A 21134-nucleotide genomic window follows, 5' to 3' on the forward strand; every position below is an offset into this window, starting at 1 on the left:
AGAAGGTGCGACGGCGAAGGTGCAAGTCGTTGTTGTCGTCATGGCAATGAAAGGAAAGCTCCAGGCACGTGGAAAACAATGAAGACGTGCCAATCATTAGAGCGCTGGCACGGTGTAAAAGTGTGCCCTTGGGTGCCTGTATAGTACACTTGTGCTGGCGAGGCCCGGCGCTGCGATATGAGCATTCCCCTCTATGGCGCCGATGTACGGTTACATTGTGTGTCTCTCCCTTTCTCGCATAACTGTCTCTCCGCGTCCACAGTCCCGTGTTGATCACCGGCCTCGAGGAGATGCAACTCAAATTGTGGGTGGTGCTGAACAAGTGCATCTGCACCATGCTGCGTCGGTTGTATGAGGCTACCGGCCTACAGGGACGCTTTCAATGGACGTAGTTTCAAGCGTGGCAGCTCTCCGAGAGTGTTCTTGATCTGCGGATCCGCTCCGTGCTCCAGCAGAAGCTTGATCAATCGGTCCGACGTTGCTAGATGAAGGGGCGTTCCATTTCCCGTCAGTTCGAACACACAGAGCGCGAACGGATGAGCGATATGCTGGATGGTATTGACTGGTGCGCCGTCTTTCAACAGCAGTTGGACTATCTCGTTATCGTGATCGGCCCTGACTGCAAAGTGTAATGATTAACCAATCTTCACGGAGGCTCCTCGCTCGAGCATTAGTTCTATGACTTCTCTTGAAGCATTTGCCACTGCGAATGAAAACGGGGTCCACCCGTATATAGATTCTCTATTGGGGTCGGCACCGTGGTTGAGGAGCCATGTGACGAGCTCTAGGTTGTCGACGGCAAAGCTGTTTCGGTAGTTGGAATCAAATACTGGCGCGAGAGAAAGCATAGGGTCTCACGTAAGTGGTGGCGGCAGGTCATCCCCTCCCAGATCATTGATGTCATATCCATCCAACAACATTAGCTCGAGGATAGAAGTGTTGTTCTGTTGGACGGCGGTGATAAAATCGTCGACGTTCGCCTTGACACCGTTGCCCATCAAGAGATCCACCATCTTGATATCGTCGTTTTCGACGGCGGTCCGCATGGCCAATGTCCTGTCGTCATCGGATTGCTTGTCATTCCCGGTGTCCGACTTGAGTAACAGTTCGACTTGATCGAAATCGTGGGCTTCGACAGCGTTGGTGAGTGGACCGCGATAATCTTCTCTGAAGAGGTCAAAAAGGAGCCGCATCTTTGTCGAAGTGATGAATCAAAGGGGGGAAAAGGAGGGAAGGAAGGTGTAATATCAAACTTCTGGCGCCGACAAAAGCTGCAGTTGGCTGGGTAACGTACTGTACATAACCATTCCCTGTTCTCCTCACCCCGCATTTTCTCGGCGGGTGACGGCCCGGCCCGTTAGCCTCGCTGAGTAAAGGCTTCATCTATGATCTACGCCGAGAGATATACACATCATGGAGTTCTGAGGGTTTGCTAGAGTCATGGGACCCCCTCCGTTCGTGGCAATCCGGGACATATATTTTGCAATAAGCGAAGCTTCCTATCTGGTTTTTGACCCTCCTTGGAAAGCGTATCATTTAGCAAAGGACATGAATGGCTATTCTGGACTGTTGTTGATCTCACCAACCGCCACGATCTCTGCCCATCTAGTTCCCAAACCGGGCACTAATCTGAGTAACCCTTTATCTAGGAATGTTAACTTGGTCAAGCAGATAAAAGAGTTCGCCAGTTTATATCGATCCAACAGCATTTGTGGATGGCGGGACAGTAGGCGTGGCTATCCTCCACGCAGAACACAAGAGGATTCTGACAGTCCTTCCATCGTCTTCGGCGAAAGACTAGGAGCAGAACCCAATAGCACCCTGCCCAGACAAGTCGCCTCCGAAGCTATTGGGGTTTGCTGGGGCTGCTGATGCTGCTGCTAGTGCTTCTCGCGCTACTACCGTTGGAATAAGCAGTTTACGGACGTTGTCTCTTGCCCCAACCCTGCACCTCCCAAGCAGCTACAATACAGCCTTAAGCTTGCCCAGATTCTCCGCAAGAAACAATTGCTTAGGCAAATACTATCTTTCCACGGTTGGTCGACCCCGAAGCTGGTGCTGCCGGAATGCGCAGCCCAAGCGATATTGTATAGTGTTACCAGCCCAGGGCACCCACGCAGCTGCAACGCGCCCCTCAAGCGTACACAGAAACCATTGTTCACACCAATCCCATTCCTCCACGACAGGCTCGTACCGGACGCCCTGCCAGAGCTTCGGAAGAACCCAAGCCTCACCAGCCGGCAGAATCGCCCAAGCTAGCCAGTACCAAACTTAAGTATATCAAGTCCAACTTTGTTGACAAGGACAGAGGGGATCGAACCATCGGCACAGGCGGGGGAAACGCTTCAAAGGAACCACGTACACCCATATAACGATGTATACTTGTGATATAATTGTGTCAAGCTCTTTTCCTCGACGGCATTAGCAGTTCAAAATGACCGCTAGGCTCTTTATTGTCATTTATCGGCCCCAATTTGGCAATTACAAGCACTTTGCACTGTACCTGGAGAACGGGAACGAGAGAATAACCAATGAGGTTGCTGGCGAGCACCCAAATTTTGAGAAAATGAAATACTCGCCAAGAAGACCACAACAAAGCGCACGCTTGCTGAAAGTCTAGTTCATCGGTGACATCAATCCTACCGACGTGGAGTCCTACAAGAAGATTGTCGCAAACGCCAAAGTGGATAACGCCTTTATCCATTGGAATGGTCAAGATTAGTTTCTTCGAAATTGTGGACGAAGTTGTGTCAGAGTGCACCACTACTCACGAGGATGACTGGAAGAAGTTGGAGAGGAGAGTGAAAGAGCATGTTGAGCCACAATGGGGGGTTGTGATAAGCATGTCAAGCAACATGTTTATTCCAGAGACGATTAAGTGTGAATTCTGTGGCATAGCATTTAATGACGACGTTATCGTGTGAAACGGGGGACTGCCAAATAGTTTCGGCCCCTCGTACAGTTCTTTGAATTGCTCTCTTGACCGAGTCTGGTTTCACGTCTTCGAGTTCGAGAGGCTACGTCAATTTTGCCGTTAATTCAAATGGACAGTCGAATTTTCCTGATTGACGTCGTTGATGTCGTCGGGCGCATGAACTCCGGTATGAAGTGAGTCGTTATGATGATGGTCGGAGCGTTTGGAATCTTTCAGAGAAGATTATTCGCATTTCTTCGCTGCTAAGCGATCTAGGTAAGTTTTGGGGAGAACGTTTGTAAAGGATGGTTTTTTTGGAAGACCTCGACATTAAAAAGTTTTGCCTCGCAAGTATGTATCAGTTGGTTCTTCAGGGCCGGGCCGCTTCCGCTTCAGAGACGACATCTGGTCCGGAGACAAGAGCTTTACCTCCAAGTCGAGAAAATTTCGAGTGTATAAAAAGCGACGTAGGTAGGGTGAGTATCGAAGAGCACTTTCCCGCCAAGCGTTATTATCTGATTCATTCTTGGGCCGAATGCAAAAATGAAATGCGTTGTCTGACACAGAATAGCTGCGTGCAAGGTAGCTGAACATTACCCAGTGTAAGGACAAGGCAACGACTTTTGTATGAGATATTGATGACCACATATGACTATGTATTTAGCAGGGAAGAAGCCGCAACACCCTTTCCGAAAATCCACGAAACGCTTGTCTAAGTGAAGGTCACCATGAATCTAACAGTGCTTTTTTTTTTTTTGGTCAGACGGTACTCGATTTATTTTGCTTTTGGCTCGCCATGTCCACGCCAGCCATCATATTTGATCTCTCACTATTCCAGACAAGCAACAAATAGGTGCCTTTGTTCCGACCGCAAGCAATAATGACAACCCGACGCAATGTCAGTGAAAAGACCATCTCAGAGGCACAAGGAGGCCCGCCACCCGCTGATCAAGTCTCCGATACATCGCCAGCAGTTCCAGCGTAAGTGACTTGGGCTAGAGAAGGGTCGCCTCACGTGCTTCGGTCTAATGCAACTGTAGCTCTGTCATCTACAAGCTTCTTGGATTTACGGTGGCCATGATCTGTGCACCAATCGGCTCATACTTTCTTCTGCTCAACACTGTCTTTGCAGGTATGCCATTACCTGTCGTAACGACGCTGATCCGTTAACGGGGTTCGAAACTAAAAGCGCACCAGGAAATGCCACATATTCTGGCGCCTTTGCTGCGATAATGGCAAATGTCGTCTTGGTTGGCTACATTATCGTCGCCATGCGAGAAGATGACAGCGAAAGGATTGAAGCAGAAGAGAAACGCAAAAAGGGCCAATAGCAGATGATGCCTTTTAAGCCATTTCTCAAGCTTGGAGAGGAGCGGGATTTTGTACTGTTCAAATCTTCTTTCAGGACTATGGAAGTGGTATGTGACCTGCACAACATAATGTGGGAGATCATTCCCATCCACAGCCAGCTCTGTATCTTCTCCAAGATGTTTCAGAACCCTTTCACAGGTTTGATACACCTTCTCAAGCCTCCGTAGCTCATGTTACGGCCACGTTGACTCATTTCCGACCCATCATTCAAGAATTACATCAAACATTAGTCGTGAAAATGAGCTCTTGGAGAGCTGCCCCCAGCTACACAAACCCCCCTTCTGTTCTTATGCAAGTAGAACGCCAGTGATGTTAATGGAGATGTTTCCTAGACGCCGGAAATGGAAAGGCATCAGCTCCAGTTTCCCACCATCAGAAGTGCCATCAATTCTCTCGTCTGCTGAACCTCCGTTTGATCCAGCTTTGCTTTTTGGGTGGAGTGGTGTTGCCGGGCGAGGTCATGCTTGTTGGAGAGGTGTTAAGCGAGATAGGTTGTCGGGGATTGTTTGCTGCCGGAAGAGCGAACCCTTTGGTTGGGACTGCTGGAAGAGAGGCTTCGTGGCCGTAAGGACCATCACCAAATGCATACGGTGTGAGGGGCTTCGTCGGATTGACCTGGTTGAATTTGATCTCGTTCGCATATGGGTTCTCAGGAGCGAGATCTTCGGGCTTGGAGCGGAGTTGGTGGAGCTGGTCAAAAGAGCTGTTCTGCGAGCTGGGGTTGGTGGATTTGCCATACTCTTCTGAGCCCGAGGTCATTGTCTCGTACGACTGGTGGTACGAGTGGAAAGACATGGGACTCTCTCCGTTCTGGTATCCGTTTTGATGACCATTCGGGTAGCCATTCTGGGCTCCAGGATATGGGTAGGTTTGTTGACGCACAGGTGGTCTAGCAAACATTTGAGACGATCCTGGAGATTCTTCGACGGCGCTCTGAGGACCAAATCCGTAGGATGAATTACGGTAGTAGCCACCACCCGGGGTCATTCGTGGCCGTTGCGGAGAATAGCCATTGTTGGAGTAATAGCTGGCCCTGCGGTTCATGTCTGCATTCCAGCCGACCTGAGAAACTGCGGAGACCAGTCAGTTATGGTGCTATCTTCCATGGGAAGCCCACACGTACCTGGTCTGCTATTCATGGATGCACGACGTGAGGTGGTTCCCTCAGCAGCAGCGTTGAATGCGCGAATGGTGTCAAGAGGACGCTCCAGGCGATGACGGGTAGGGTTCGAACGATCAGGGTCGGCTGTCGAGTCAAATTAGCACGGACGTACTCCCAGGAATCGAGTCCAGAGAACAACTCACTAATGACATTGCCCTCCGTGTCCTTGTGCAACATTCTCCGCAAATCGTCGACTGTCGATTCTTCTTGTGCTTGTTCCACTGAGGTACAAAGTCAATATTTGTTTGCCAACCAACAACGACAGGGCCGGGCTAACCTGGAGTGGCCTCAGTTATGGCTTTTGAGGGATCGGCCTTCGTATTCAACCTCTTTTTGTCCCGCGAAGTCTCCGTCAAGTCGATCTTGCCGGCGGAAGAGTTACTTCGACGGGAACGCTGGGAAGAAAAGCTCATGGCGGTCCCAGCCCGCGGGCGGGTCTCGGAGGGCTGCGGGGAGATTGGAGGAGACATGGTTGTCATGGTGGCGGCGGTAAACAGGTTGCGATAAGAAGAGATTGTTCCAAGGTTCGATGGGGTAGGATAAGTTATCCGTAGCGGACGAGGTGGATATCGACGACGGAGACGGAAAGACTGGTGAGATTGTGGGAGCGGGTGGTTGGTATTTTGACCAAGGTTGGGTAACCGCGATTGATGGAATCGTCGAAGCGACCAAAGTAAACAGGAGACAATCAGGCCCAGCGACTGGAACTGAGGGTGAAGGAGGTGATATTATTGCTGTGTGCAGCGACACCCTGAAGAGTCCTAAAGTGCCTCAACAGTGGCCAGCACGACGTGACGGTTTCTTTCTGTTGCTGGAGGTGGTATGGGTCGCTGAGGTGGCTGGCGGAGGATTTATTAGTGACAGGGATGATGTCGTCGGCGAGGGTTTGTTTCAGGACGGAGGGTCCCCCAAGAAACCACGACAGGGCAGAGACCAGGTGGTGAGACGTGCCCACGAGTGTCCGATGGCGTATCGATTTGACGTACAGTGTTGGCGTTACTACTCCGTTGTGGCTGTTGAATTGTGTATAGCACCCTGCAGTTCCTGTGTGCAGACGGAAGGCTGGGGATGGCACAGTGATTCCAAGTGAAAGAAGGCCAAAAAAAACAGACTTTGTAGTAGAACGAGGGGATCGTTTTCAGACCGACAGGGTACAGACCCAGAGAAGTCGCGGCGAATAGTAGCGAAACGACAGGCTCCAGAGCAAAAGACTCGGACACAGCAAGCTCAACAACAAAAGGAGAAAGGGTTCGGGAGCAACAGCTCTGCATGTTCCTATATCAAATGTTATGCGGATATGCATCCCACAAGTCCATGCCCAGAGAGGGGGGACATGGCGGCCATGCCAATTGACAAGGTTCGCTCATTACTCGCACCGGTGGCACTGGGCCACTCACACACAGCACGGGGGTGCCACTGGAGCCGCTGGAGCCACTGGTGCCACCGGGCCCAACATGACCCCAAGCGCCGATTGCGCGATACTGGGCTGGGTAAGGTGTCACTCGCCTCCTGTCACTTGTGCCTGGGTTTGAAGGGCTGGTGCCCCTGCCCGGCTGGTTTGCTGGCCGGCCAGTGCAGTGTGGCCAGTGGCCGGAGAGCCAGGTGCCATAGGTTACCACCCTAGTTACCATCCCCTCTATCGATAGGCCATGACATGCCTAGATGTCGCCTGCTGTGCCCACCGATGCGCCGGCCGTTGGCTCCCACACCACCCTCTCGCTTTAACCAACTTCTTCCCCCTCCATTTCGTGGATTTAGAATTTCTGCCATCTCTCTTTTCGACAGCGTCCAGGTACTCCGTTGGTACCTTTATTATTCCTTGGTGCCTGGCTGGTCCGTAGCGGGTGGGCTAGCTTTGTTACTCTACAATTTTTGACAGACTCTTCTCTTAAAACACTCGGTTCCTGTGCCTGTGTGTGCCTGTGAAAGACAATCACTGCAAAGCTTTATCATCATGGTGCTCGCCTGGTTGGCAATCTATGGCCCAAGCCAGGCAACAAGCCAGCATGTCTATCTATCCATTTACGCCAGTGTCCACTGCATCTGACATCTGGTTTGAAAATCATCGCCAATCATGCCATGGCAGTCTCACGACCTCGCCGGGTTAGGGTTCCCAACTGCCGCAGAAAATGCACCACGGACCGTTGACTCTGGTTCCACCAGAACACAATCCCCCCAATTTCTCTGACAAGATCCGCGTAGATGTGACGCCAGCTTGTCGTTTGTTCACAAAGACACAGAGAAGCCCCGAGCCCCGATCTCCGTCTAACTTCTACTGTCTCTAGTCCTTCGCCAAACGCATTCCTCTGTGCAGAAATCAAGAACTGGCACCACTCGTATCTGGTTGTGTCTGGCATCTGTCGCCTCAACCTCCGTCTCACTCTCTGTTTCGCAATCCCGCAAATCTTCTTGTCCCTGGAGGGACGCGCGGCCCACTCCAGAAGAAGCCAAAGGACAGAAAGAAGATTCAACATGCGATGGAGCCGTGTCCGTCATGCCCTTTATCCACCCACGGTCTGTCTTTCGGTCCTTAGAGAGCTCTTTCTATCCAGACACTGGCCGGCCCACCCTTGTCTCCTCCATCCCGGGCACCCCATCAGAACTTTCTTATCCTACCTTATAAACTAGGTATACGGAGTATTTCACATTGATTTTTACAGCTTATCATGCAGCCGACCCGCTGTACCAAAGCAGCTTTTGCATCATGACTTCTGAGACATGCTGCATCTTCCATGGCTGATCCGTCCAACCTTAACCTTGTTTGACTGAAGAAGGAAGCCCGTCATGCCAACTATCGCCAAAAATCCTGCGTTCGGATTCATCAACCGAGGGCACAACTGCTGCTGTCCGTGTTGCGAGGCACAAAATCGCGGTTTCTGCCACCCGGAGCTTCCGAAAGCGAATGCTTGTTATCACAAAAAAGCATTCATTATTGTTCTGATTGCTCTGCGCTTGGTAAACGGAGCTCCATCTCGGCCCACAAGCGGGATGGATGCCCGTACCAGGCACTGAGCCAATGATTTATGCACCCCCCCGTCGAGCTCCATGCCCTCCCAACAAGTAAATACCGGTAGGTATGGAGTACATACTGTAGATACCAAAAGTTCCAGAACTCCTCAAACAGGGCCAAGGGGGTTTCTAGCTATTAGGCCTACGGTGGTACCGCCCAGATAGTGGCCCTACAGCCACAAGCGAGGCTCTGGAGTGTCTAGGAGGTGATACTCCGGACGTGTCTCCCCAGCCACCACTTCCCTTTCCCTGGGTACGGCAGTCTTAGCCATGTGGCTTGTATCAAAATCGCCGTTATGAGCAGCCACTGACTCTGACATCACCACCAGCGCCGAGTGGCATGAACCGGCAAGCATTTCTGGTATTGGACATCTGTAGCGGATGATCATGAGTCTCGAAGCTCGTTTGAGATTTGATCTTCTGAAACAAACTCCTGAAGATCTACATACATATTGTACCAACCCATGCCCTCTTCCTACCCTCCTACCCTCCTACCCTCTTACCCACCATGCGGAGTACACACTGCTTACGAGGTACACGTACTCGGTGTACGTCTCCTCGAAGACATCGCCTAGCCGTGGGAGTTGCAAGCGCCCGGAAATAGCTTCCATGGTCGAACTTGGCGATGCACGACATCTCATGATCGAGCTTTGCAGGACGTCCTGGGTACTGGGTATATCACGGCGAACGCCGCTCTTTCACCACTGGAAAGAAGATGTCTCAGACAAGAATGACGGCGAAGTCTCCTGGCAGCGGTGTACGCTACGTGGTATATGTATGAGTTGTACGGTAAGTCCAACCCGGCAATCCTTCCTTGACCGAAGAAAAGGAAGTGAGACGAGGATTTATAATTGTGCGTTCCCCTGCCTCCCACCCTTCACGGTGCCCATCTATTCTGGGAAACACATCAACCATTACTTCACCCTCTTCAAGGCTCACTGACTTTGTGGATGGGTCACGCTCTCCTCGGTGAACAACGTCTGCGAGCATACGGACGGTGTCGAGAGTGTCAGCGGTTTTCGACAGCTACCCCAGACAACCCACACGGGTGTCTTCGAAAGGGAGAGGCGGGCTTTGAAATCCATGACGGGGCATACACCACTACGTACCACCAGGTAGGGCTTCGGTCAATGTCAATCAGTGTCAGAGAAGAAGTCTGTCGGGGCTCCGCCAGCGCCAATGCCTTCCTTCTCGCTCTGGGGTCAATGAGACAACAGAAGTTCTCGCACGTCCCTTTTGTATGCCATATGCTCGTTGTTGTCCTTCGTTTGAACATGGGGACGGTCAAGCTACGTCGAAGTAGTTACGATCCCATTACCGGTTGGAAGTCCGGATGTGCTCTCCAGATTTCCATGAGATGCACGTCTGTGAGTTGCTTCGGCGAGGGGGGAAAAGAAGGGTACTCCCGGAGTCCACTGGATTTTCCCTTGCTGGTCTACGCAGAAAAAGACTGTGTGTGTAGCTTGTGTCTATCTATCGGGTACTGCCCCGGTGGTGCTAGATATTGATTGGTACTCGTCCTGGTGTCAATGCCAGCCTTGCCTTGCCCGTGCCACTCGCAGACGCCAATACGGAAGCATACACCGTAGCTCTCGGCCTAATCTCTTGTATCCTGCATCATTCCCTCACGCATTGATCCTCGAGATCTCTCGCCAATATCAGGAGCAGGGCCAGAACCCGAACTTTCAAGTGCTTACCCAGAAGATCGCTCTCGAAGGAGTGCAAGCTCGCCCGCTCATACAATAGTCACAACGGGATGAGTGTAGATAAAGACAAATGAGACTGCAGCTGCTTGTGCGAGTCTACAGCTTGTTCGGGGTGCTCTGAGTGTTCCACTGGTATCCAGCGGCGTCACTGAACTTGTAGCCGTAGGCGGCGATGAACTCATCAAGGACGGCAGGGCCGCGAGAGCCTGTGTTGGGAGATCATGTCAGTAGCAATTCAGCACTCTTATCTCGGAGGAGGCTTACCATAAGGATATTCCATGGGCACAATGTCTTTCTTCGCATCGAGGTAGTGCAACAACGGGGTAAAGATCCTCCAGCTAGCATCCAACTCATCGTCACGCACGAAGTTGGAGTGGTCACCCTTCATCGCATCGAGGATCAAGCTTTCGTACGCCTCCGGAATCTTCAAGTCTGAGAAGCGGCGACGGTAGGTGAGATCCAGCTCGGTGACAACGGTCTGCATGGACAAGCCGGGGAGCTTCGAGTTCATCTTGAGGTAGACTGATTCGTTGGGTTGGATACGGATGACGAGTTCGTTGCGCGGGATATCCTTGAAAATACCAGAGGTGACATCCTTGAATTGCACCCGAATCTCAGTCTTCTGCTCGTTGAGAGCCTTACCAGCCTTCAGGATGAAAGGCACACCATCCCAGCGCTCATTCTTGATGAAGGCTACCAACGAGCAGAACGTAGGACACCGCGAGTCCTTGGGGACTGTGTCATCTTCCTTGTATGCAGGCTTGGTGCCATCCAAAGACTTGGCGTACTGGCCAATGATGGTGTTCTTGGGCTCAATCGCAGGAATAGCTCTCAAGACTCTGACTTTCTCGTCACGGATATCTTCAGCGGAGAAAGAGATGGGGCGTTCCATGGCGAGGAGAGTCAAGACCTGGAGCAAATGGTTCTGCATGACATCACGAATAATGCCAAACTCGTCGAAGTAACCGCCTCGCCCTTCTGTACCAAAGGGCTCCTTGAACGTAATCTGGACGTTGTCGATGTGGTTGCGGTTCCAGGTAGCTCCGAGGAACTCGTTGCCAAATCTGAGGATGAGCAAGTTCTTCACCATTTCCTTCCCGAGATAATGGTCAATACGGAAAATCTCCTCTTCTTTCCAATCGGGCTCAAGGCTGAGAGAACCAATGTTAGTCTGGGCGCGCTGCTGGCTACACAAGCTTGTCACTTACGCCTTCTGCAGCTGCCGTGAGCTGCCCAGGTCCTTGCCGAAAGGCTTCTCAATGATGATCCGGGCAATGCCCTTGGTGGGATAGCAATTCCGCTTGAGATGTTCCGAAACTGTGATGAAGACACTGGGAGGGAGGGCCATATAGAACACTCGGTTACCCTCCTTGCGATTCTTCTCAATCTCTTCCATGTGCTTGTTCAAAACCTGGAAAGGCTCATCTTGATCATATTGACCGGCAATGTACGTGCAGATGGAGCAGAACTGGTCGAGTTGTTCCTCGATGTCTTTCGTTGGTGTTTTTATGTAGGATCGAACTCTTCGCAGGTATTCAGTGTGGTCCATCTTAGTTCGGGCATATCCAATGATCTTGATGTCTTTGGGGAGGAATTTGTTGCGAAACTGCGGTGACCATTGTGTTAGTTTGCTTTGCTCAACACAATGGGGACTCGGGGGGAGGACAAGGTGAAACTCACCAGCCCGAAGAGTGCAGGGAACGTCTTCTTCTTTGCCAGATCACCTGAAGCGCCGAGCACCACTATGACCGTGTTCTCCTTGAGTTCGATGGAGCTGTCAAAGGGTCACCCACGTTAGTAAAATCCCATTCAACGAATTTCGAAGGGCATCAAGAGTGGGGGGCCAGAGCGGGATCCGATGCCGCTGTGAAGCGCACAGAACGCACTCAGAGTGCACTCACCCAGCATTTTCAGGCTCTTCCGCATGAATGATTGTGTCGGCCATGGTGACTGAAGAGATTGGAAGTGATAGAGAAGGAATGAGATAGAAAGAAGAGTGAGATCAACAGAAGAGGTCGACCAAAAATTTATTTGAGATGGTGTTCTGTCAATATGCGGTGGGATGGGCGATTAGCGGCGCAATAGTGACAAAGCTGCGTTGGTAGCCGGAAATAACAAATGGAGAATTGAGCGCTGATTGCGGGAGCCGGAGTGAGCTGCTGTCAGTAGTTCCGCCGCGGTTGATTGATGAGTGCCACTGTAATTGCTGGCTGGAAGTTGAGTAATGGTTGATGGGCGATGGTGGGGCAGACACCAGCGCAGTTGGTCCCTGGACACTTGAGGCAGCTGCTCCCTCTATTTTTTTTCCCTTTCGTGCCCCGCGAATGCTTCGAGACCACGGTGGTCCGGCGTTTAGCTCGGTAATAGGCCGATGCTGAAGGCCGAGATGAGTTTCTCGATGACTTAACAATGATCCTACAGAGACAAAATTTGAAGTGACAGAAACAGCACACGTAGCCTAAGCACGATATCAATAATATACCTTCTTGTGCAAGGACCCTGTATTTGGCCTGTGCTCAAACGCTTTCGTCACCAATGGGAGGTCTATTACTACTGAAGCACATCCTGACCAGACGGAATGATCGGCTACGTCCTCATAGCTCATCTGGCCCCTTCCTCGCGTTTGCCTGTCTGAGCACCGAGTAGATTGAGTTGCTTCGTCACGGTCGCACCCTTATGTAATCGCTTCCATGCTGCAGATTGCTAAGTCTGGACAATTTCTGGAAGGCCTCTGAGCTCTCTGGATTGGTTTGTGTCTCTCAGTGCTGCGCCGAGGAGCTTACCATCATCTTTGCTCATCCTTCTCAACAGAGATGGAAAATGGATTCCTGGAAGAGAAACCGCGCCGCTTGCTTGCCGAGGAACACGAGGACAGAGTATTAGCCTGTTATCGGAGGACGTGCGACCCCGGACGATTTTCCTCGACCGACCGTTCGGAAGCGAGTGAGCAATAGTCTGCGGTGGCAGAACGCCCTTAAAGGGAAAATGTCGCCGGCACGCCTAGTAGATCTGTCACAGTCACGTGATGGTGAAATCTTGGCAGTCTAGATTTAACACGGATTAGTGGCACACAATGCCAATTTTCGCAGGTAGGAACCGCAGTCACACCCACCAACTTTTCGAAGTCGACGAGACATCCGAACACTCGACTACCTTCCACGCGCTTTCACCCTCTCCCGTCAGTCAGTTCTCCCACCGTCAAGATGGTCTCCGCCGGCGGTCACAGATGTATGTGCATTCTCCCTGGCCGCACTCTTCATCATATCCCGTGCGAGAGAAAGTCTGAGGACAATTGCAATTGGGATCGGGATTGAAGTTGTTGCAACAAGCAACGCAGAAATAATGGAAAAGGACCGAAGCTGATTATCCTGGTGATATCTAGTATACGTGAAGGGCAAGCACCTCTCCTACCAACGCGGCAAGCGCAATACCAACCCCAACACATCGCTCCTCAAGATCGAAGGCGTCGACGATACGAATGCTGCAAAGTATGTTTCCACCTCGCTCTCTTCAGCCATGTGATCTCCATCATTTTCGCTTCACGAAGTCAAGGGCAGGACAAAGGAACGGACGGATAGCGAAAGAGGAGGAACCGGGGTTATCAAGATCGGGTTCCTCCTTGCCCACACGCCCCGAACGAGTACCCATCTCATCTGAGGACTACAGCTGCGACGCAGCCTGTCTCCTTCCTACACTCATCTGCCCATCAACCTGTGTTTGGAGGACCTCCAGTTCTCGGAACACACTATACCACATGCAAGCCTCATAGCTATTTTTGTGTACTAATTCATGGCATCGCAGATTCTACCTCGGCAAGCGCGTTGCATATGTCTACCGTGCTTCGACGGAACGCCAAGGTAGCAAGATCCGTGTGATTTGGGGAAAAGTCACTCGCCCTCATGGCAACAGCGGCATCGTGCGTGCTAAATTCCGACACAACCTCCCACCCAAGAGTTTCGGCGCGAGCGTGCGGATTATGCTTTATCCAAGTTCGATATGAGTTGTTCCATCTTTGCATGGACGTCGGGGGGAGTGGAGGTGGATGTTGAACGCAGAAGAGACGTCCTCACAAGTACCGGATGAGTGGTGACGGCGTTCAAGGTGGATGACCTGGTGAGAGAAGGAGTAAGAGCATGATTCATCGGACACAAGGGAGCGGCAAGCAGGGAAGTGTCAATTTCAGCGCGTGCAAGGTTTGAGATGGAGAGCGGCTGCATTCTACCTCATGCCTGGTATGTGGAAGTGGTGGAACTAGACAACGACACCTGCTGCTGTAGGTCTCTGGACCTTTTCCAACACCGGTGGATTGTGGGGGGTGAGACTATCCGGAGAGGGAGCAACTGCTGCTGCTGATACTACACGGCTTTCATCAGAAAAAAAAGCTCAGTGGGCGCAAAATGACTAGTTTCGCTGCGAACTTCCCCAGCGCAGCAGCGTTTCATTCCTGCGTGCGCACGAATCACACAAAAATTGAGAATCTTCTGAATAATCATGCGCTCCGGGGAGAAGTTGAGTCGCTTCCCCCTTTTTGAGAACCCTTCTCTTCTTCTCCTTCTTCTCCTCCTTCTCCTCCCTTTTCATTATCCGCTTCCACGACCTGATGATATCTGAATTGTTTGTTTCCCCAGGCTTGGAATGGTGACTTGTCACAGACAACGCTAGATCTACGGGACAACAGGTATCGACCTTTTTCCTTTCCTGTAAGACACAAATGCAAGTCCCAAGTTTCGATGCTAGTAGAACTTGGAAAAAAAGACAGTCTTAAGCAACAGTGAAGATGAACGGATGACCACCCACCAAGTTTTCGATTCTAGTATTATGTAGAAGATGTCTCCATATACATGCGTCTTTATACAATATATACCTATCCATGCCATTAATCAATCAATCAGTCAGTCAATTAATCCCGTCCATCGAATCGTGTATGTAAATCAGAGACCCTCGCTCGCCGGCGAAATATGCGAAAACCCAAAAGTCGCAATTGCTTTGTGACGCCCGCCACCCCGCTCCTGGACAGAAAAAGGATACTCTGTCTGTGCGTTCCTGTACAAGAGAGTGTCGGAGCCGGTCAAAATGGCAATGTCGAGAGGCAGCATTGACGAATGTCATAGACCGGATACGATGGGAAGGCAAGAGGGGCATAGTCTACAGAACAGCTCGTTCACGCAGAACTAGGCCCGCCGATGATGGGTCGGACCAGCGCGTTGGCAAAGAGGGCGACACCCCACGCAACACCTTCCCCAACGACGCTTCCAGGACAGAAGGCGGTGCCGGTATTGAGGATGAACGCTGTCAGGAACGGGACAAGTCAGTATACGGATTCTGAACAAACACCCATCTGGGGGAGAGGAGGATGAGGCGAAGGTTGGGAAAAGAGGACAACTTACTGCTCCAAATGACCCAACTCGTCACAAACACCGCGATCATGTTGATCCCGGCAACCGAAAAGACGAATCTCCAGAACTTGGAAAGCGATGACTCGCGTTTATTGGATCCAACCACATTGTACACGATGTCGTCGTGGTCCTTCCTCTTGTCCCTTGCACAGGCGTGGCCCAACATGACCACCATGAGGAAAACACTGATGCCGCCGGCACCGGCGATGGCGTAGAAAGAGTTCCAGAAGCGCAGGTACGAGTCGTCTTCCGAACAGTCGCCCGCATCATAGGCGTCGGGCCGGTGCAGGATATACCAGAGGGCGAAAGGCAGACTGAAGATATTGAGCAGAGTGTCTTCGACCGTGTGATCCTTGAGTGACCACAGATAGGTATTCTCGTCGCCCTTTTGGCCGAAACAGACGCGAGCGATGATGAAGAACAGGAGCGTGAAGACGCTGGCTCGAGGTCGCATGGTCCAAAAGCCAAAGAGCATAAAAGCGTTTGGACGGAAGCCGTTGTTTCGGAGAAGGTAAGTGGCAGCGAACATGGCGGCTATCGAGATAAGGGATGTGACGATACCCGCAAAGGGCGTCCAGCGAGTGCTGGAGAAGCAGTTGAAGCGGGCAATGACCCGACGAACTCGCTCGTGGCCTGTCATCAGGGTATATGTTGGCATGTCGTTTCTAGGATTGGGAGGATGGATAGTTCGGTGGGTGAGCCGACAGAGCCTTACCTGTGATCAAGGAGAGCAGGGCCACCTCAGCATTGAAAATACCAATTGAGGCAAGCAGAGAGTAGGTTGTGGGACAGTTCGCAAGGCCAGCTTCGTCAATCAGACCCCGTGGCATGCATATGAGATTGCCGGCCATGTCGAGAAGCCGTAGAGGTAGAAGGGCCGATAAGGCTGAGGCGCTGGAATGGCTGCGGTGTGGTAGCCAGGGATGCTGTCCAGCCGACACAGGGAAATGAATGTATTTTAGGGGACTTTGATCGAGTAAAGATCATCGGGCTGCAACATTGCGATCAACAGGACAATATATAAGACATTGTCTACCTCGTGTGCGGCACGAATCATGGGAAGACAGGTCTGGGTGGGGGCTGTGCCCGATTCGAAGCCCCAAGAGGCTTGCAGAAATCCCGTATTTTTGCTGTGCATAATAGCACTGAGTCCTACAACGAGTCCACCTTGTAGGTTCCTCGAATAGAAGCGTGCATGGTCCGGCACCACCACCACTGACGAACATTGGTTCCTTCTGAGGGAATTCGGAGGACACCAGAGACATTATCGTAGTAGGATAGTGATGCAGTTTCTTTGAAAGCGATTGGACCTGTCCGTGTCGAGCGACATATGCCTCCTTCTTCAGATATGGCTCTCGAAGGGCACATTTGTGATCAATGAGGCAGTTGAACTTCTTCTGTGAGGGCAAGATCCAGTGTTCCCAAGCGAATTCCAGCCGGGATAAGTCCACTTTGGGCATATCAACACCCAGACCCTCCACAGACCAAGGTAAACAGTAGAGGTCTGTAGCCGACGCAAGCCACGTCCAGTTCAGAACCAATGACGCCGACTTTGGACCAGAATTGGCGTGGAATTGTTGGACAAAACTGGAAACCTTCTGCAGGCTCTGCTTGATGCAACGGGCTGAAAGCGGCTGAGCGAACAGGGATCATGCACTCGTCTTCCAATGGGGCGACACTTGCAAAGTCAGCCACTCCCGTAGCCTCGCGTAGAGAACGCCCATTTGGGGCGAAGCCTGGTGAGGCTCAACTCCAGTCAAGCCGTCTGTTCCGAGTGACTTGTGCGATCTGATCCATGCAAATTGATGGGATCAGTACAATGGTCCTATACAATCTTTTCACTTGACAAAAGGGCAGTGAAAAGCAAAGACTGGAATAAACTGGTGTTGTCCGTAGAAGCAAGAACAAGCTTGTATTCATCATCAACCCAAGTGCTTCAGCCGTCTAGCAGCTTCTGCTGAGATCAAGGAGCACAACGCCCCGATAAACATACACACGGCGATTGCATTCGGCGCGTTCTTCTTCAGATTGAGCCACCGATGATGATCGGGATCTTCGTCCGCGATATCAGTGTACTGGCTCGGCTCGAGAATCGAGAAGACAATCCAACTAACGAAAGTCCCGACGAACTGCGGTAGGGTTGTATAGACATTCAACACGCCTAGGTAGACGCCCGCAAGCTCTCCCGTTGAAGAATGAGCGTCGCCTTCATCGGGATGACTGAGTCGCAGCACACCCTCAGAAAAGGCCCTTCGGTGTTGTCGTACTTCCTCTATTTCGACACCGTAATCCTCATCAAAGCTGCCACGGGCCGCCGCGCATCCCGGAACAGTTGATCCGTTAATATTGGCGTGTGATCCGGAAGACATCTTGTTGATCTCGATACCCAGCAGCCCAAATGGTGCCCAGCACGATATGGCCCAGGGTACGCCACAAGCAGCTACCAGAGTGGTTGCAGAAGATAGCGTGCGGACCCAAGGGGCAAATATTGTAATGAGCGCAAAGAGAAGATTCGATAAGCTCCATGCCGAGATGAGATTAGGCTGGATGTTGTAGGCCTTGCCTAAGATCACCTTGAAGGGTTTCGGTATCGAAGCAGGAGGTCGAGGAGTGAATTTCGCCTCGGGCGCCTCCGGTGCTTTGATGAGGGACGGGAAAATGACCGAAGCACAAAAGGTGGTTAACGAGAAAAACACCAATGCAAGGCTTCCCAGTCGCCCTATATTTCCCAGAGCATCATGCTCATCCTTCACACCCGGTTCGGGAGCGGGATGTTCGTAACGATAGTAAATCTCCCCCACGAATGTGCTCGAGTAGAACAGGAAGGGAAACCTAGGACCGGTACATTTCAGTGCCTCTCCTTTCGCTGAAAACCGTCAAGGGGATTTTGACTTACCATCCAACCCAGTTCCAGAACTGCACCCAACATATCGCTCGTATGCGTGGAGGGAGGTTAATTGTCTTCCGCCAGAGACTGAAAAGCACCTCTTTCACAGAGGTGTTATCGTCCTCACTGGGCAACCTCACTCTCTCTGTAACAGCCCAGCAGGTTATGCCCACTGTGGACCACAAAGCTAACGTTGCAATGACCGTCATTTTCTTGAATTGGGTATCACCTCCTATCCAAGGTGGCAGCATTGTGACCAGATCAAAAGTGCCGATGAAGTAGCTGGCAAGATGGCCTGCGGCAACAAGCCTCGATGCCCACGCAGATCCAGCTTGCTGCTGCGAGATGGGTAGTGTATCGACGATCAAGCTGCGACAGCACGCCTGGACTGCATTGATTGAAAAGTCCAACGCATAAATGCACAAGACGGCAGCCAGGATGGTCAGGCTCTTCTTCACATCGCCTTCAGGCAAGAAAAAGCCCACGACTTCAGATGTCCAGCCCAGCAACAGCAATCCGCCACCCGTGACAACCGCTCCATAGACCATATAAGGTCTTCGCCTGCCGTATCTTGACGTCGATTTGTCTGCATAAGCCCCAACTATTGGTTGCATGATCAAGCCTGAAAGTGGTCCTGCGATCCATACCAGAGATGTTTTTGACTTTGTGAGACCGAGTTGAAGGAGGTAAGGAGTGCCGTATGTCACTGGACCACCCTCGTCAGCGTGGGCCACAAGGAAGCCTGACAGGATTGTCTGAACAGAGAACTTACTCTCCAAGCCCCAGCAGAATCTTTCGTCAAGCACTTGTCAGTTCACAGGTTCTCCATTGAAGCCGAAATGGAGGTGGCGCCACATACTGTATGCCGACCAGAGAGGCGGTGAGCAAGCACATACGGATGGCTTCAGTTGAGCCTCTGATGGAGGGTGTGCCACTCCATGCTGCAGTTTTCTCCATCTCATGGGGAGAGGCGCAACGAAAGCTTAGAGATCGTAATGTGCTGGCCACCTCAGGAACTGGAACATCTGCGCGCTGGAGCAAACAGACAGCAGGCTGTCTTCAGTCACTATCACCGGCCACGGCGAGATATAAAAGCCCATGGCTTAAAAAGGGGGTTCCCTTATCTCGGCATGGCATGGGTGCTATTATCTTAGAGGTCGCGTGTCACACAAGAACTCCTTGAAGGTTAGGGAGACGCGTTTCTGGGTCCACGCAATGACGTACTTCTCCCGCCGCTTTGAGCAACACAATGAGTAAAGAGACAGGAGTGCCAAAAGTCAGCCAACTTGCGAGATACCAGTTAAAGGTCAGCGATACTTCTTTTATGATGAGCCTTTCAGAACTCTTCACATTCGTACAGCCCTGATCTTCAATGCGGAAGGCCCACCCTACTGGAGCAAGGGTCTTGATCACGGAGCCATTTTTGGTTGCCACTCTCTCCATTCTGTCTGGATCAGCTAGCTACACGATGGACATATGTAAGTTTTTAGTCTATGCGAATGGGTCCTGGACAAGACTACGAATTCCACACTCTTTTCAGGTCTGAACCTCATTTCTTCACGTAGTCTTCCGAAGTTGCACCAGCTCCTGAATGAAATCAGCCAACGGTTTAGGGTGTTGCAGATCAGACGGCCGCACCAGAGATGAAGAACCATTTGTCAACGCTTCCATCAATTGGCGCAGGAGGAAGGTTCTGTCCCGGAGGGATTTTGGAGAGTTGCGATGGGTCGACACGGTCTGGGGAGCTGGTATTTGTGACATTGGCCAGACTGATATCGCCGCGTTGTTGCTTGCCAGTGATCAGACGTTCCCAAGCGTCACTGCATTCGCGGATAATCTCCTCGGCGTACTTCTTGTTCTTGCATTCACCGCTAAAGGCGAATTGGTTCTCAGGCTTTCCATCTGGGATCTTGTAGATACGGAACCATTCGTTCGTCGCCCGGAGGAGGCCAGGGAGATGACGCTCAACGTCTTCAATATCGTTCAATTTGGGGGCCAGAGGATCGTTGACCTATGGCGATGTTAGGGATAGGTGAGCCGATAAGATATGGCGGGGACGACTCACATCAATGACAATAATCTTCCAGTCGGTCTCTTCCTCGTCGAGAAGTGCCATGACACCAAGGACCTTGACCTGTTTGATCTGACCAGTATAGCCGACCAGCTCCCCGATTTCGCAGACGTCCAATGGGTCGTTATCGCCCTTTGCTTTGGTTTCGGGATGAACAACGTTGGGGTCCTCCCAGGTCTGTGAACCGTTAATCAAGTGCAATCTCTTCATCTCTCACCGCCACTCACTCTTGGGAAAGCACCATAGTTCCAGAGGTAGCCCTTGTGAGGGAAGCAGTTGCGAACGAATCGGAGTTTTCCTTTCTTGACGTCTTGCTTGATGGGGTTCAGGAATTCGTCTTTGGAGATCTGGTCGTCGGTCAGCAACTGGGTTTTGGTCCTCAGGTTGGAGATTCCTTACCTCAAGCTTTGCGTTGGACCATCGAGGGATCTCGACAATCATGTTCAGGATCGTTTGCTGCTCATTGGCATAGAGAGGGATGTCATGGAAGGGCGAGACCGGAGTGCCATCTTTCTCAATGTAGCATCTGAACTCATTCGTGTGAAGAGCGCCAATTTTTCTGGGCTGGTATTCGGAAGGTTGCTTGCTGTACGACATCGTGGAATACGCTGCTGGACG

The 21134-nt window shown here is 51.5% G+C and overlaps 8 protein-coding genes across 8 annotated transcripts; 2 read left to right on the forward strand and 6 right to left on the reverse strand.

Moving 5' to 3' along the window:
• Positions 1-365: 365 nt before the first annotated feature.
• On the reverse strand, positions 366-1193 carry AYL99_02830 (hypothetical protein; the record flags this gene model as incomplete). The annotated part of the gene is made up of 3 exons (XM_018834346.1): positions 366-592; positions 641-804; positions 859-1193. 3 exons carry the CDS (start codon positions 1191-1193, stop codon positions 366-368), a joined length of 726 nt encoding a protein of 241 aa, XP_018696970.1.
• A 2601-nt stretch (positions 1194-3794) lies between these two features.
• AYL99_02831 (vacuolar ATPase assembly integral membrane protein vma21) lies at positions 3795-4245 on the forward strand (the record flags this gene model as incomplete). The annotated part of the gene is made up of 3 exons (XM_018834347.1): positions 3795-3895; positions 3955-4046; positions 4112-4245. The coding sequence occupies 3 exons, from the start codon at positions 3795-3797 to the stop codon at positions 4243-4245; spliced, it is 327 nt and encodes a 108-aa protein (XP_018696971.1).
• Positions 4246-4669: 424 nt separating this feature from the next.
• AYL99_02832 (hypothetical protein) lies at positions 4670-5917 on the reverse strand (the record flags this gene model as incomplete). The annotated part of the gene is made up of 4 exons (XM_018834348.1): positions 4670-5355; positions 5409-5531; positions 5591-5668; positions 5725-5917. The coding sequence occupies 4 exons, from the start codon at positions 5915-5917 to the stop codon at positions 4670-4672; spliced, it is 1080 nt and encodes a 359-aa protein (XP_018696972.1).
• Positions 5918-10258: 4341 nt separating this feature from the next.
• On the reverse strand, positions 10259-12107 carry AYL99_02833 (glucose-6-phosphate 1-dehydrogenase; the record flags this gene model as incomplete). The annotated part of the gene is made up of 5 exons (XM_018834349.1): positions 10259-10368; positions 10427-11313; positions 11371-11768; positions 11843-11936; positions 12064-12107. 5 exons carry the CDS (start codon positions 12105-12107, stop codon positions 10259-10261), a joined length of 1533 nt encoding a protein of 510 aa, XP_018696973.1.
• A 1258-nt stretch (positions 12108-13365) lies between these two features.
• On the forward strand, positions 13366-14162 carry AYL99_02834 (60S ribosomal protein L33-A; the record flags this gene model as incomplete). The annotated part of the gene is made up of 3 exons (XM_018834350.1): positions 13366-13390; positions 13545-13650; positions 13964-14162. 3 exons carry the CDS (start codon positions 13366-13368, stop codon positions 14160-14162), a joined length of 330 nt encoding a protein of 109 aa, XP_018696974.1.
• A 1161-nt stretch (positions 14163-15323) lies between these two features.
• On the reverse strand, positions 15324-16409 carry AYL99_02835 (hypothetical protein; the record flags this gene model as incomplete). The annotated part of the gene is made up of 3 exons (XM_018834351.1): positions 15324-15451; positions 15550-16191; positions 16274-16409. The coding sequence occupies 3 exons, from the start codon at positions 16407-16409 to the stop codon at positions 15324-15326; spliced, it is 906 nt and encodes a 301-aa protein (XP_018696975.1).
• A 1071-nt stretch (positions 16410-17480) lies between these two features.
• Positions 17481-19059, reverse strand: AYL99_02836 (hypothetical protein; the record flags this gene model as incomplete). The annotated part of the gene is made up of 2 exons (XM_018834352.1): positions 17481-18390; positions 18455-19059. The coding sequence occupies 2 exons, from the start codon at positions 19057-19059 to the stop codon at positions 17481-17483; spliced, it is 1515 nt and encodes a 504-aa protein (XP_018696976.1).
• Positions 19060-19994: 935 nt separating this feature from the next.
• AYL99_02837 (inorganic pyrophosphatase) lies at positions 19995-21113 on the reverse strand (the record flags this gene model as incomplete). The annotated part of the gene is made up of 5 exons (XM_018834353.1): positions 19995-20032; positions 20084-20456; positions 20511-20693; positions 20744-20863; positions 20916-21113. 5 exons carry the CDS (start codon positions 21111-21113, stop codon positions 19995-19997), a joined length of 912 nt encoding a protein of 303 aa, XP_018696977.1.
• Between the last annotated feature and the right edge of the window lie 21 nt (positions 21114-21134).

Source organism: Fonsecaea erecta, assembly GCF_001651985.1.
Source record: "Fonsecaea erecta strain CBS 125763 chromosome Unknown Scaff2, whole genome shotgun sequence".
Classification (NCBI taxonomy): domain Eukaryota; kingdom Fungi; phylum Ascomycota; class Eurotiomycetes; order Chaetothyriales; family Herpotrichiellaceae; genus Fonsecaea; species Fonsecaea erecta.